Below are 13,231 nucleotides of genomic sequence, written 5' to 3'. Positions count from 1 at the left end.
AGTTTTCTGAGTTAAAAATTAACATAACGAATTTTGTATATACTAAATTCAAACTGAAATTTTTAGTTTTGTAAATCACCACATTATATTTTGACCCTAGGCTTTCACATATGCTCCATTTTTGTAAAATGCTCAGGTATCAAGTGTCAGTTTGTTTGGGAGAACTTCCACCTTCCCTGATCTTTTTCTGATGAATACACTTCCTTGCTTCAGACTATTCTGCTTCTGGCCCATTGGCCCTTTTTAATGGGAAATACTTGTTTCAAGGTAGTCTTCCTTGGTACATTGTGACTCCTCCAGGGCAAGGAGCACATCTGTTTTTTCACTGCCCTGTCCCTTGTACCTAACCCTAGCTTTATGTTTAGTGTAGGACTCAATAATTAACTTTAGGAATTGAATTATGAACATGTTTTTAGTATTTTGGTAGGTAATTCAAGAGAATGACAAAACACCAGTGTTTTGGCAGGTTGTTGCTCTTTCCTGACACTTTATCTCCTTCTCTCCTCCACCATTGCCTATTAATTTCCAGATCCTACCAGTTTAACCTCCAAAATGTGCATCTTATAAATTATTTATGAACTTATATATTTCACAGTCTGGAATCTTTGGATTCATTTGTATTTTGGAAAACACCAAGAGGGAAGTATATGGGAATCATCAAGCTTTTAAATTTAATAAAGGTTTGACTTGTTAAACCTTTATTTAGAAGTGTTTTCAGAGTGACTGTGCTAATGAAATCTAATGTTGAGAAAAATGTATCTTTTGCATCCTGATAGTACAGATCTAATAAATCTGCCAAAGTTATTTTTCTCTTGCCAAGACTTGTAGAAGATGATAAATGGAAACTTTGTTAAACAGTCTGTTGAAAAAGTATATTAAATATTTTGTGGAGATGTATAAAAGCAGTTAGTAAAGGTGTTTTGATTCTAGGTGAAACGTGTCATTGATGAGAAATTAGTTTTATTAAAGGCCTCATATTAAAGCTCTAAATGAATGAATGAGACATGTCAAGCAGGCTTACTATTTCAGGAATGCAATGGTAGAAGTTTCTCATAGAAGCATTTTTTTTCTTGGGCCAAACACATTTTGTGGGTACCCGGTGTGGGAACTCATAAGCAGTTTTTCTTAAGATTATAGTTGGATGAAAACATGTTTTTTAATTGTTTATTTTCAAAAGTTAGTTTGTAATTACTTTTACTTCAGTTATACATATATAAAGGAGTTTTGGTTTTGGTGAATGTTATACGCAGTATATGTTGACAAAATTGTAAAACAACTGTTTTTTATTCCTTGTCATACACATATATAACCCCTGTTGATGTCAGTTATAGTAGGTCATTAAGAATTAACCAATTCAGATTATTATTTTTTTTGGTGCATACAGATTTTAAAGGGGATTAGGATATTCATAGATCACTTTAGATAAAACTGCAGTGTATGTGTGAGGTGAGTACTGAATTTTATATGTGTGTGTTTGTGTATATATACATATATATGTATATATATATGTAAAACACATTTCTTCACATATATATGTAAAATATATTTATTCATGTGGGACATGGGCAAAAAAGTTTGAAAGCCATTATCCTAGATTGATAACTGTAGAGAAGTTTTTGTTCTGTTAGAAAACTATGAGTTCCTCTTTACCATGTCACCCTGTCTATACTCAGAAACACTCCTTCAGAGTAAGATAAGTGGCATCTCTTGAAAGAACTCTTTGTAAGTGGTTTCATAACTATGCAGTGTTTATGTCATGTAGGTAGTGATACTTTTTCACATGTTCCTCTTGTCTTGCATTTCAAGGTTAAATTGGGTAGTTTAGTGGGTAAAATCCTTAGAAGCGAGTGTATGGGCAAAATTTGTAGTTTTTCCATTTTTTAAAGTTTTTTTTAATTTTTATTTTTAGTTGTAGATGGACACAATATCTTTATGTTTATTTATTTTTATGTGGTGCTGAGGACTGAACCCAGAGCCTCGTGCATGCGAGACAAGTGCTGTACCACTGAGCTACAACCCCAGCCCATTTTTCCATTTTTTAAATATTTACCTTGTGTTAGTCAGTTTTGCATTGCTGTGGCCAAAGTAGCTGATAAGAACAATTTAGAGGAGGAAAAGTTTATTTTGGTTTAGTTTCAGAGGTTCTGTCCATGGTTAGCTGGACTCCATAACTCTGGTCCCGAAGTGAAGAAAACATCATGGCATAAAGGCCTGGTAGAGGAAAGCTGCTCAGTTCTTGGCACCTGGAAGGAGGGTGCAAGGGAGGCATGGAGGATCTGGGGAGAGGGTTGGAGAGGGAGAGAGGGGGTGAGGTGGACAGAGCAAGCGAGAGTGCTGGAAAGTGCACTTGAGCATGAGCCAGAGAGCCAACAAGCTAGCCCTCTCGCATGTGCAACCATGCAAGTATGCTCTGTTAGCTAGGGATGAACTATAAAGCCCAAAGGCATGAACACTGCCCCCCCTTTCTCCAGCCATACCCTGTCTGCCTATAATTACCACCCAGTACAGTAGTTCTTTCAAATTATTAATCAAATAGATTAACCTATTGATTAAGTTACAGCTCTCGTGATCTGATCATTTCACCTTTGAACATTATTGCAAATTATCCCACACAGGAGTTTTTGGGAGACACCTCATATCCAGACCATACCATATTAAGTCAGCCCCACCCACCAAAAAATATCTGATGTCTAGGAGCATTGCACCACTGAGCTACATCCCCAGTTGCCCAGGCTGGCTTCCAACTTGTGATCCTCTTGCCTCAGCTTCATATGTAGCAGGGATTATAGGTGTGCATCTGGCTTGCTTTTGAAACTTTTCAGTTACACCTTAATTGCTATGATAATTTTAGTTGTTTTCATTTCATTTTAAACTGCTAGTTAGGAATTAATAAAATAATCTGTATGACCTAAAAAAAAAAAAAAAAGACTTTTGACCTGCAGTTTTATCCCCCTCCCTCTCTTTCCCTTTCTTCTTTGTTTTCATGAATATGTTTCTCAATATTTTTTTTTCTTTCCTTGCTATATTCTCATCTCTTTTTATCTCTTTTTTTTTGTGTAGTATGAATATTGTCACAACACTCTTTTATTGGTAGTGTGACTTTTGGGAACTTAAAAAAAGAAAGACAAAATACTTTCCTGTGTATGCCTTCTGGCAGATGCTTGGTCTAATTGCATTTTTAGACTTCCTGGAGCCACTCTCAAGAGGACAAGAAATCTTAGATCATCCTGGAAGCAAGTTGACCTGTGGGTTTGGAGCTGAAGGCAGCTTGTGATTGTGTTAAAGAAATTTTCAGTTACTCTGATCTAGTCTTACAGTCTAAGTAAAGAAAGAGAAATCAGGATTCCCCTGACTCTCTGTGAGTCCCTGTACCCTTTACCCACTTTACCTACTCCTTTTAATCTTGAGTAGCACATGGAGATATTTTAAGCAAGACAATGAACCAACTTGTCATTTATCTTTCCTAGCCAGGAATGTTCTTTATCTGTTGGAATGCATTTGGCTTCATTTGGTCCAATAGAGTAGCAAATCTTGACCCCTCACTATTTTATATTTCATTTTATGAGAAGGCAATAATTTAGAGGAGGAAAAGTTTATTTTTATTTAAAAATTTTTTTGTTGTTGTTGCACATGGACACAGTGCCTTTATTTTGTTTATTTATTTTTATGTGGTGCTAAGGTTTGAACCCAGTGCCTCACACATGCTAGGCAAGTGCTCTACCACTGAGCTATAACCCCAGCCCAAAATGAGTCATGAAATACTGTGGTAATTTTTTTTTTGTGTGTGTGTGTATGGCAGTGCTGGGGATTGAACCCAGGGCCTTGTGCATGTGAGGCAAGCGCTCTACCAACTGAGCTGTATCCCCAGCCCCTATTTTTAAATAAACATTCAATGCTTTTAAATAAGCTTTCTTGGATCGGGTTGCCTGTGTCACAAGAGTGGAAGGAACATCAATTCAGGTGAAAACAAATTCAACTTCATTCTTTAAAGTACAGGCATTATTGTTTATTAAGCACTGGAAAGAAGAGTTCTAGGTATTACTTCAATACTGGAAAATGAAAAATTTTAAATAAGCATTGAAATAAGTAAATTTTATTTTTAAATAATAATTGCCTTTTCATAATCTCTAGAAAGTCTGAAAATTAATCAAAAGGTTACAGGGCTAAGCAAGTGTTGATAATTATATATGTATTGAATTCACATGTAGTGATATATTTTTCAGTCTCATAGATTTCATTGTTATCTAGGATCAGTTTAGTTATTATAGCAAAGGCCAACACAGTGGCAGTTTATACATGGTAGAAAATGATTCCCCTCTCATTTAACAGTCTGAATATAAGCAGTGCAGGACAGTTTCAGAGCTTCTGTGGTGTTGGGGATCTAGGATCCTTCTATTTTGTTGTTTAGCCATCTCTAATGTGCAGATTTTATAACTTGAGATGACTATTCTTGTTTTTACTGTCACATTGTTATTATTAGAGTTCTAAGTTGGGGAACAAAAAAAAAGGGAGGATGGGCCCCTTTTAAGAGCATAACCTAGAAGTGTGTGATTTTTGCACATATGCCATTGATCAGACATGGTCATGCTTTCTTGTGAGGGAGTATGGAAAATAGTTTTCAGCTGGGTGAACACACGTCCCACTGAAACTTCTCTTAGGGGTATAAAACCATAATAGCCACAAATAAGGATTTACTTATCAAAAACAAAACACATGTTAAGTTTACTCAACAAAAAAGGATTTGATATGCTTATTATTTTTTCTTATGTACTATTGCTTTGAGGATAGAAATTTTCCACTGAAATTTTCAAGTAGAGTTGAGCTACTGCAAAGAGTTAATCTGAATTAATGTATTTCCCTTTGGGATTATAAGTCAAATTTATTCTAATGGTTATAAGGATGTATAAAATGTATAAAACACATTAAAAAATAAGTTTGCTCTTCTGCTTCCTTCCCTTTTGTCTTTCTGTCCGTCATTCATGGGATGGGAACCAGGGCCTTGTGCATGCAATATTCCCATCCTCTTATTTTTCTTATGTTGTTTTTGCCCTTATCCTTTCTTGAGGCTAATTTCACTTGTTTTATTTGTATTTCTAGGTATGGCACAGTCACAGGGCTGGGTGAAAAGATACTTGAAGGCCTTTTGTAAAGGCTTCTTTGTGGCAGTGCCCGTGGCAGTGACTTTCTTGGATCGGGTTGCCTGTGTCGCAAGAGTGGAAGGAGCATCAATGCAGGTGAAAACAAATTCAACTTCATTCTTTAAAGCACAGGCTTTATTGTTTACAAGCACTAGAAAGAAGAGTTCTAGGTATTATTTCAATACTGGTAACTGAAAGATTTTAAATAAGCATTGAACTGAAGTCTCACTTGACTAATTTATAAGGTTTTCTAAAACTACTAGTATAATCAGAGTACAGGTGAATAAAAACAACTATCAAGTAGTCCTCTGAGTCTGTAGTTTGACTTTTTGGTGAGAATTGTAAATAGAGATTCTAAAGAAATTTACAGTTTTCTCTGAGTATGGCTATATAAAATATCCTTTCAAGATCAAATTATTAGTGCAATTGAAGAATGAGTTTGGGTTAAATTTGGTTATTCTATTGATATATACTTTCAGTTTATAGAAAAATCTAGATAACTGATCCCATATATTCCAGTGTGTTCTTTAAACATTTGCTGAGTGAAAAATATTAAGTGAACTTTACTGTTGAAGAACTTCAGCATGTAGAATTCCAAAAATTACATGTGAATAGTCTTCTGGAATACCAGAGAAAATTTTATTGTTCTCAAATTTATATTTAGAACCTAGCTGAATAAGTAAGTTTATGTTGTTAAGCAACATTTGTATTTTGTAATATTATTTGTTTTCTTCTGTTACTAACATGCTAAATTTTTGTATTAGGTTAAATAGTTATTAAAAAAGAAAGTGAATATATGAACTTCCAAGAGATTAAAATTATACAGAGAAAAATAAGCTTAGTTTTTTCCTTTTCATTTTTGTTAGAACTGCTTAAGGACATTAATGTCTAGTCAGCTTTGTGTTGCTGTGACCAAAATACCTGACGAGAGCAATTTAGAGGAGGAAAAGTTTATTTTGGCTCATGATTTCAGAGGTTTAGTTCATACTTGACTGAGTCTGTTGCTGTGGGCCCAAGGTGAGGCAGAACATCATGCAGAAGAGCTCTTCACGGGATAGATGCTTAGTTTATGGCAGGGTCAGGAGGCAGAAAGAAGGGGAAGTGGACACAGGGAAGAAAAGATAGCACACCTGTAGTGACCTATCTTCTCCAGCCACCTGCCTACCACCCAGCCAATTCATTCCAACTAGGATGCATTGATTAGATTATAGCTCTCATTTTGCCTCCAACTATTCCTGTATTAACATAAGAGCTTTTTGGGGACACCTCACATCCAAATCATAACACAAAAGCATCATTAGCTTTAAGAAGTTAGGATGGATTTATTTATTATAAGTATGATACACACACACACACACACCACACACATATATACACACACATATACATATTTAAATATATATAAATCAGTCTCCTTTCTGAGTTCTGGTAGTCTGTGAGGTAAGTTAGTATAGCATATAGTTACGGCGGGTGCTCTTTGGTTTAAAGTAGGGCTGCCTTCATATTTACTTCTACTTCTATCATTTGAAGGGTGCTTAAGCCCTTCTCTTCATCAGGGAATTCTGATCTCTATTCTGTCTTTCAAGTTCCCACAGCAAAATGGCCACTTATTTTGAATGCAAAAATATTTTAATGTAGGGGTACAGTAAACATAGGAAGAACAATTCACAGGTGTATGTCTTTTTTTCTAAATACAGTTTAATATATTTAACATTGGAGATTGCATTTTCTGCCTCTTCGGTTTTAAATTCTTGGTAGCCTTATCTTAGACGTAATCCTTAAGGAAAGATAGACTTTATTTGCAGAGCTTTTGAATCAGATTCTTCATTTCAGATTGAAACTTCCCTATTCTTAGCAGTCCAAATCCCTTTTTGGTCTTTTGGATCTTTGAGTCCATCTATGGCTATGTATCTTTTAATAACAACTAATAAGAGTAAAAATGATTTTCTCCAATTTTGTTAGTACTGCTTGATATACAGCCATCATTCTCCTGAGGGAAAAAAAATTCTTTTTTTAAAAATATTTATTTTTTAGTTGTAGTTGGACACAGTACCTTTATTTTATTTATTTATTTTTTATGTGGTGCTGAGGATCAAATCCAGGGCCTTGCATGTACTAGGCAAGTACTGTACTGTTCTGCTGAGCCACAATCCCAGCCTCTGAGAAAAAAATTTTTAGAAACAAAATCTGCTTACCTTAGATCTGATGATGATCTAGGGGACCATGTTATTTTAAAATGCTAGTCCATGGACTAATGTTAGATGTGTTAGAATCTGCAGATGCATTAGAATTTGTAGCAGTATTCCTGGGCCCCACCCCTAGAAATCTAATTTATTATCTTGGAATTGGATAGGAAAATAACTTGAATTTACTTAGGTATAGAGGGGAATTTATTGGATGGCTTATTATATACTTATGAGAAGTGCAGGAGTACAACAGTTACCAAGGACAATTGGAACCAGCACTCAAGCACTGTCATGGTTATTAGTTTTCTATGTTCTGCTTCTGTCTGCATTTTGACTAAGTTCTCTCAGATTATCTTTCTCCGAATGTCAGGGCACATGGCTTCTGTGAGCTCTCATGCCTTAAGATGCCTGGTTTGAGAGATCACCTTTCTTGCCTTAATTTCAGCTTGAAAAATTCGGGGAAGGATTATGATCAGTTCAGCTTGAATCACATACCTTTATCTTAACAAATATACAGATCAGCTTTGGCCAACAAGGTGGGTAACATAATTGGCCTGGCTTTGGACATCCCCATATCCCCAGCCTGTGGCTAGACTGATCTATCGGAAAATGAGAACCTTTGTTTTGTTTGTTTGTGTATTTTTAAATTTGGCATTGAGGATTGAATCCAGTGGTGCTTTACCACTGAGTTAATTCCCAATCCTTTTTGGACAGAGTCTTGCTTAGTTGCTTAGGGACTCACTAAAATTTTGAGGCTGGCCTTACCCTGCTAAATTGCTGGGATTATGGACGTGCTCACCATACCCTGCTAGAGAGCATCTGTTTTACAATTCATTATACTCTGGGAATTCGGAGTAAAGTACAAATGATGGTTCCCAGAGGAAAGGGGATGCTATTTTTAGAATACAAGTAGAAAGGATAATCTGGAAAGAAAGGAAAATATGTATGTTTATTATATTGGATCTTTATTTTCTCAATTTGAAACTAAATCTAGGAATAACAGATAATTTCATTTACATGTTCATTAGCACCAAGTCATACTTAAAATTATTTGAGCAGAAATCATAATAATGAAATTTGGGGATTAACTAATAATTTCAGCATATTTAAAGACATCCTTTGCAACAGACAACTTTGATGAACTGAATGTTTTTAGACAGGTTCAGCAGAATTTGATAGAATTTTATTGAGATAAGTTCTTTTTTATTTCCACATTTTTTTTATTGGTGCATTATTATAGTTGTACATAATGATGGGATTTGTTGTTATATATTCATGTATGCACACAATATAATTTGGCCAATATCACTCCCCAACACTTCCTTGGAATAAATCCTGGTTTTCACATTTCTTTAATTATGGAGCTCTGTCGAAGTCCCAGAACATCCTGTAGGAAACCCATCTGCTGAGCTGTGGTTGTGACTCAGCAGTAGAGCGCTTGCCTAATGAGTGCAAAGTGCTGGGTTCAATCCTCAGAACCACATAAAAATAAATAAACAAAATAAATAAACAAAATATGGGTAATTTTTATTAGTACTTACAACCACATAAAAATAAATAAACAAAATATTGTGTCCATCTACAATTAAAAAAATAAAAAATAAACACACCTGCTTTTCTTGACTCAGGTCTGGAAATTCCATTTGGTGCAAGGTAATTGGTTGGTTCATTGTGAACAGGGATATTCTGGATATGTGGTGGTGACTTCTGGTACCAAGGCTTAGAAGTACGAAAGGAAAGCAAAAAAGAAGAGGAGGACAAAGGATAATATAGAGAAATATGAGGAAAGCAAATAACATAGATACATTGGGTGATAGGGAATAATGAAGAAAATTAGACCACTCATTTTCCAGTGAGTAGGGAACAGAGACACAGAGGACCAGTGATAGAGACTACTAAAAGAGGAAAAGTGCTAGGCTAGAGGTTGACAGGACCCTCAATGGGACAATCCTTGCAATTGTGCCCTTGATGTTTGATGCATCTCTGCTGCCTGTTTGGGTGCAAGAATGATCTAGCCACTCATTCTGTATCTCAATATTTATGAAAGGAACCTGTGTACCATTTTATAAGAGTTAATATTGGTATGAGTTATCAGTTTTGAACATTAGTCATTGCATAGGACTAATTCTCCTGGTGTTCTAATCATTTCTGTTGTTTCAAATATAAAATTAATTTTATATCTTAGGATATCATTTTTGAATATGGGTAATTTTGATTAGTACTTGTAAGTTTATTGTGATACAGACATTTATCAATGGCTACTAAGTATAAAACACTTAGGTTAGGTACTATGAGGGTGATGAATCAGACACAAATTCTGTCCTCAAGATGCTTTTACTTTAGTAGAGAGGATATAACAATTATTTGTCTTGGATAATGAATACATCTTCAGAAGAAATCTCTTTAAACGCCGTCAATCCGTCAGATAAATGTTTTGTCAATTTTTAGTATATCCAGAATTGAAAATCTGTTTAGTTTAGCAATCTATTTTTTGGAGAATTGACCTGGAAATTTTAATGAGGAACAGAATAGAACCAGAAAAATAATACCTTAGCCCTTTTATTCTTGGCCACTCTATTGACTTTTTGCTATGGCCATAAACAACTCCGAGATTTTTTTTGGCTTACATAAAAGATCTTTATTTCTTGCTCATGACTCTCTGGGCTGGCTGCAGTCACTGTAGCCTATTGGTTTGGTTTAGTCTATTGTACACAACAGCACCTGCTGGAGTGTGCTCTTCTCATGTTTGAAAGCAGGACAGAAGATGAGAAAAAAATACACAGAGCCTCTTAAATTCTTAGTTAGGAACTTTTATTCTTATTTCCATATTTCAGCGTTCAAAGCAAATCATAGAACCAAACCAGATTCAGTGAGTGTAAGGATAGTTTCTACCCTCAGGGAAGCCATAGCAGAGGTGGGAGGGATGGAAGAATTGTGAATAAATAAGTCTATCTACCATAGCTACTCTGTGACTCCAAGGACATATGGTTGATTTCAGAGCGCATCTAAAAAGTTGTATTTACCTTTGAGTGTGCAAGAATGATCCTTGTTTTTATAGTCTAAGATTAACAAAATTGGAATGAACTGATATTGTGAGTCATTAAAGTTGGGAATGGATTTCTGTTTTAGTAGATATTTTTAGGTTTGAGATAGCCCAGGATCAGTATTTTAGAGTAGCTTTTCTCTTTTCCTTCCTTCCTTCCTTCCTTCCTTCCTTCCTTCCTTCCTTCCTTCCTTCCTTCCTTCCTTCCTTCCTTCCTTCCTTTCTTTTGTTTTGAGATGGGGTTTCACTATGTTGCCATGAACTCATGATCTTCCTGCTTAAACCTCCTGAGTATCTGGAATTACAGATATGTGTAACTTTTGAGTGACTTTTCTTAAAGATTACTCTGCAACATATAGACCTATTATTAAAGAACATCCAAGGATTTCAAGATTAAATCTTTTAAAGGTATATGTAATTCCAGTTCTTTGAGTTTATTCAATAAATACTGTCATGGCAACACTGGAAACTCCCTTTGTGTAAAAAATTTTGTGGTAAGAAATCTTTAAATGTTTCAGAATTTCTTTTGGCTAGTGATTAACTAGGGGAAGCTTATTTTCAGGATTTTTTTTCTTATGAGAAATAATTCTTTTCTTTTAAAATACTATTCATTGGTTCTTTTCTTAGGTTAGGATTTTCCAATATTAATTTATAATTCATTAAGTATCTGACTAGAAAGATAGGGGTGATCAAACATGGGGAATCTCAGCTAGCTGAAGATAAATCATACATGAAACTGAAGTTTTTTTTTTTAAACTTTATTTTATTTAATTTTCTTTTTTAGTTGTAGTTGGACACAATACCTTTATTTTATTTATTTATTTTTATGTTATGCTGAGGGTTGAACCCAGTGCCTTGCACTAGGCAAGCGTTCTACTGCTGAGCCATAACCCCAGCGCCCCCCGCAAAAAAAAAAAAACAAAAAAAAAAAAAAAAAAAAAACTGAAGTTTTTAATGATACAGTTCAATGGAAAATGGGATTCAGTTTATGAAACATTTGATTTTTCAAAAGCTATATAGGTGCTTCCATTTTATTGGATGAGATGCCCCTTTTGCAATGCTTGACACAATGAATGCTGGCACAAATTGCTGGTTAATGATTATTCATACTGACCCTATTCCCCTCTGGTGAGCATGAATCACATCTACTGATTGTTGAAAGATTACCTATGAAAGTAGATGAACTTTTTTTTTTTTCCAAGAAGCACCACATTATATGACATTAATTTAATTCAGGAAATGAAGACTGATATTACATACAGTTGAAACTACAGAGGGAATTTATGTAGGTGGAATGCAATTATTCAAATTAGAACTTCAATGGCTTACAGAGGCTTTTAGAGTAAAAGGGTGCCCTAGGAATAATTTAATGACCTCATACCAAAGGTTTAGGTTTTATTTGATTGAGAATGCCTTCAGCAGGGTTACCAGTTCTGATAGAAGGTGTAGGCTTTCCACATTTAAAATTAAGATTTTAATACTTTAAAAAGTAAGTGAAGGAAAATAATTTTGTGTCACTATCTTATTTTTGTTGCAGTCACACATAATTTTTATGTTACTATCCTTGAGATTTTCATTTTTTTTTTCCTGTTGTGCATTGCCAGGATAAAAAGTATTTGAATACATCTCCATGCTATACTATCTCTCTAGCTCAGGCTTCAGAGACATATTTATACAAAATGTACTTGAATATTAGAGTAGATGAGAGAAAATAGGGTTTTTTCAGCAATGAGGCCTCTATTTGTCAATAACATACTTTCTTTAATTCGAAATTTTCCTGACTTTCAGCTAACTGTGTATGAGCCTGAATAAAATTGATTTGTAATAAACCTGTTATACTTCTACCTAGGTCTTTGCAGTCATTGTTTTGTTTCTTGCTGAGTTTAAAATTAAAAGTTCTGTCAAAAACAAAAGCAAAAGTAGTAGAGGGGCTCTTTCCTTCCCCTCTCTCTTTTAAAATTTTTAACCTAGAGGGGCGTTAGTAATACTCAAGAGTCATTGTTGGTTGTAACCATTATTTTGACATTCTGGGAAGCTGGCTACAAACAGATTCTAAAGGCAAGAGATTTATTGTGATTTATACTGCAGCATTTAAGATCAAGTTAGGGAGTTTTATGTTACCTGCTGAATTTGCACTTCTAAGATGCTGGGAAGCACCTGGCACATATTCTTCCTGTGCTGACTCCTCTGCTTGTTCTCCTTAGTCTGCTGGGGCTGATGTTGAAGGAAGTCAGGATTTAATGTTGGAATGCTTTGAGAGTTGTTTTTGTGCTTTCTTCCCAGATTACTTTTGATGCAGAAATATTACCTGAGGTTTTTACCTATTAGGATACTATGAGTTTTAATGTAGTTTTGTAATCTGTCATTAACAGAGAATTCAAATAGATTATTTTGTATTTATAGCAACAAACTTATATGATCCCGAAACAGTTGATGAGTAGTAATGTTAAAATGTCCCTTGATGGATTTTTTTTTCTTCCCATGAGAGAATTCCTATATGCTTCTGTTTTATATAATCAAGTCAGCTAAGGTTATGTATGTTATTTAAACACTGGGTTTTTTCATATCTTTTAAGAATTTTTGTTAAATTGGGCGTGGTGGTGCCAATCGGTAATTCCAGCTAGCTGTGATGCCCAGGCAGAAGGATCGCAAGTGAGTTTGTGAGTAGCCTGGGCAATAAATAAGACTCCATCTCAAAACAAAACAAAACAGAAAAAGTGATTTTAGATTTACACAAAAGTTATAGGAATAGTACAGAGAACTCCCATGGGTTCTGTACCCAGATATACCAGTTTTTAATTTTTTTCACATTGATTTTCCTTCCTTCCTTCCTTCCTTCCTTCCTTCCTTCCTTCCTTCCTTCC

At 34.9% G+C, this 13,231-nt stretch overlaps 1 protein-coding gene across 2 annotated transcripts in view; it reads left to right on the top strand.

The window, feature by feature from the left end:
* The window catches only part of Immp2l (inner mitochondrial membrane peptidase subunit 2), an 893,720-nt gene that overhangs the window by 41,516 nt on the left and 838,973 nt on the right, over nt 1-13,231 (top strand). For both annotated transcript variants that reach the window (XM_026408285.2, XM_077796726.1), the window contains one exon: nt 5,098-5,234. In XM_026408285.2, the coding sequence (XP_026264070.1) occupies nt 5,100-5,234 (135 nt within the window). In that variant the 5' untranslated portion in view covers nt 5,098-5,099. The remainder of the gene's footprint in view (nt 1-5,097; nt 5,235-13,231) is intronic.

The sequence above is a fragment of the Urocitellus parryii genome, chromosome 3, assembly GCF_045843805.1.
Source record: "Urocitellus parryii isolate mUroPar1 chromosome 3, mUroPar1.hap1, whole genome shotgun sequence".
NCBI classification, from domain to species: domain Eukaryota; kingdom Metazoa; phylum Chordata; class Mammalia; order Rodentia; family Sciuridae; genus Urocitellus; species Urocitellus parryii.
Note: the sequence above shows the minus strand (reverse complement) of the source record. Positions and strands in the feature narration are given on the sequence as shown.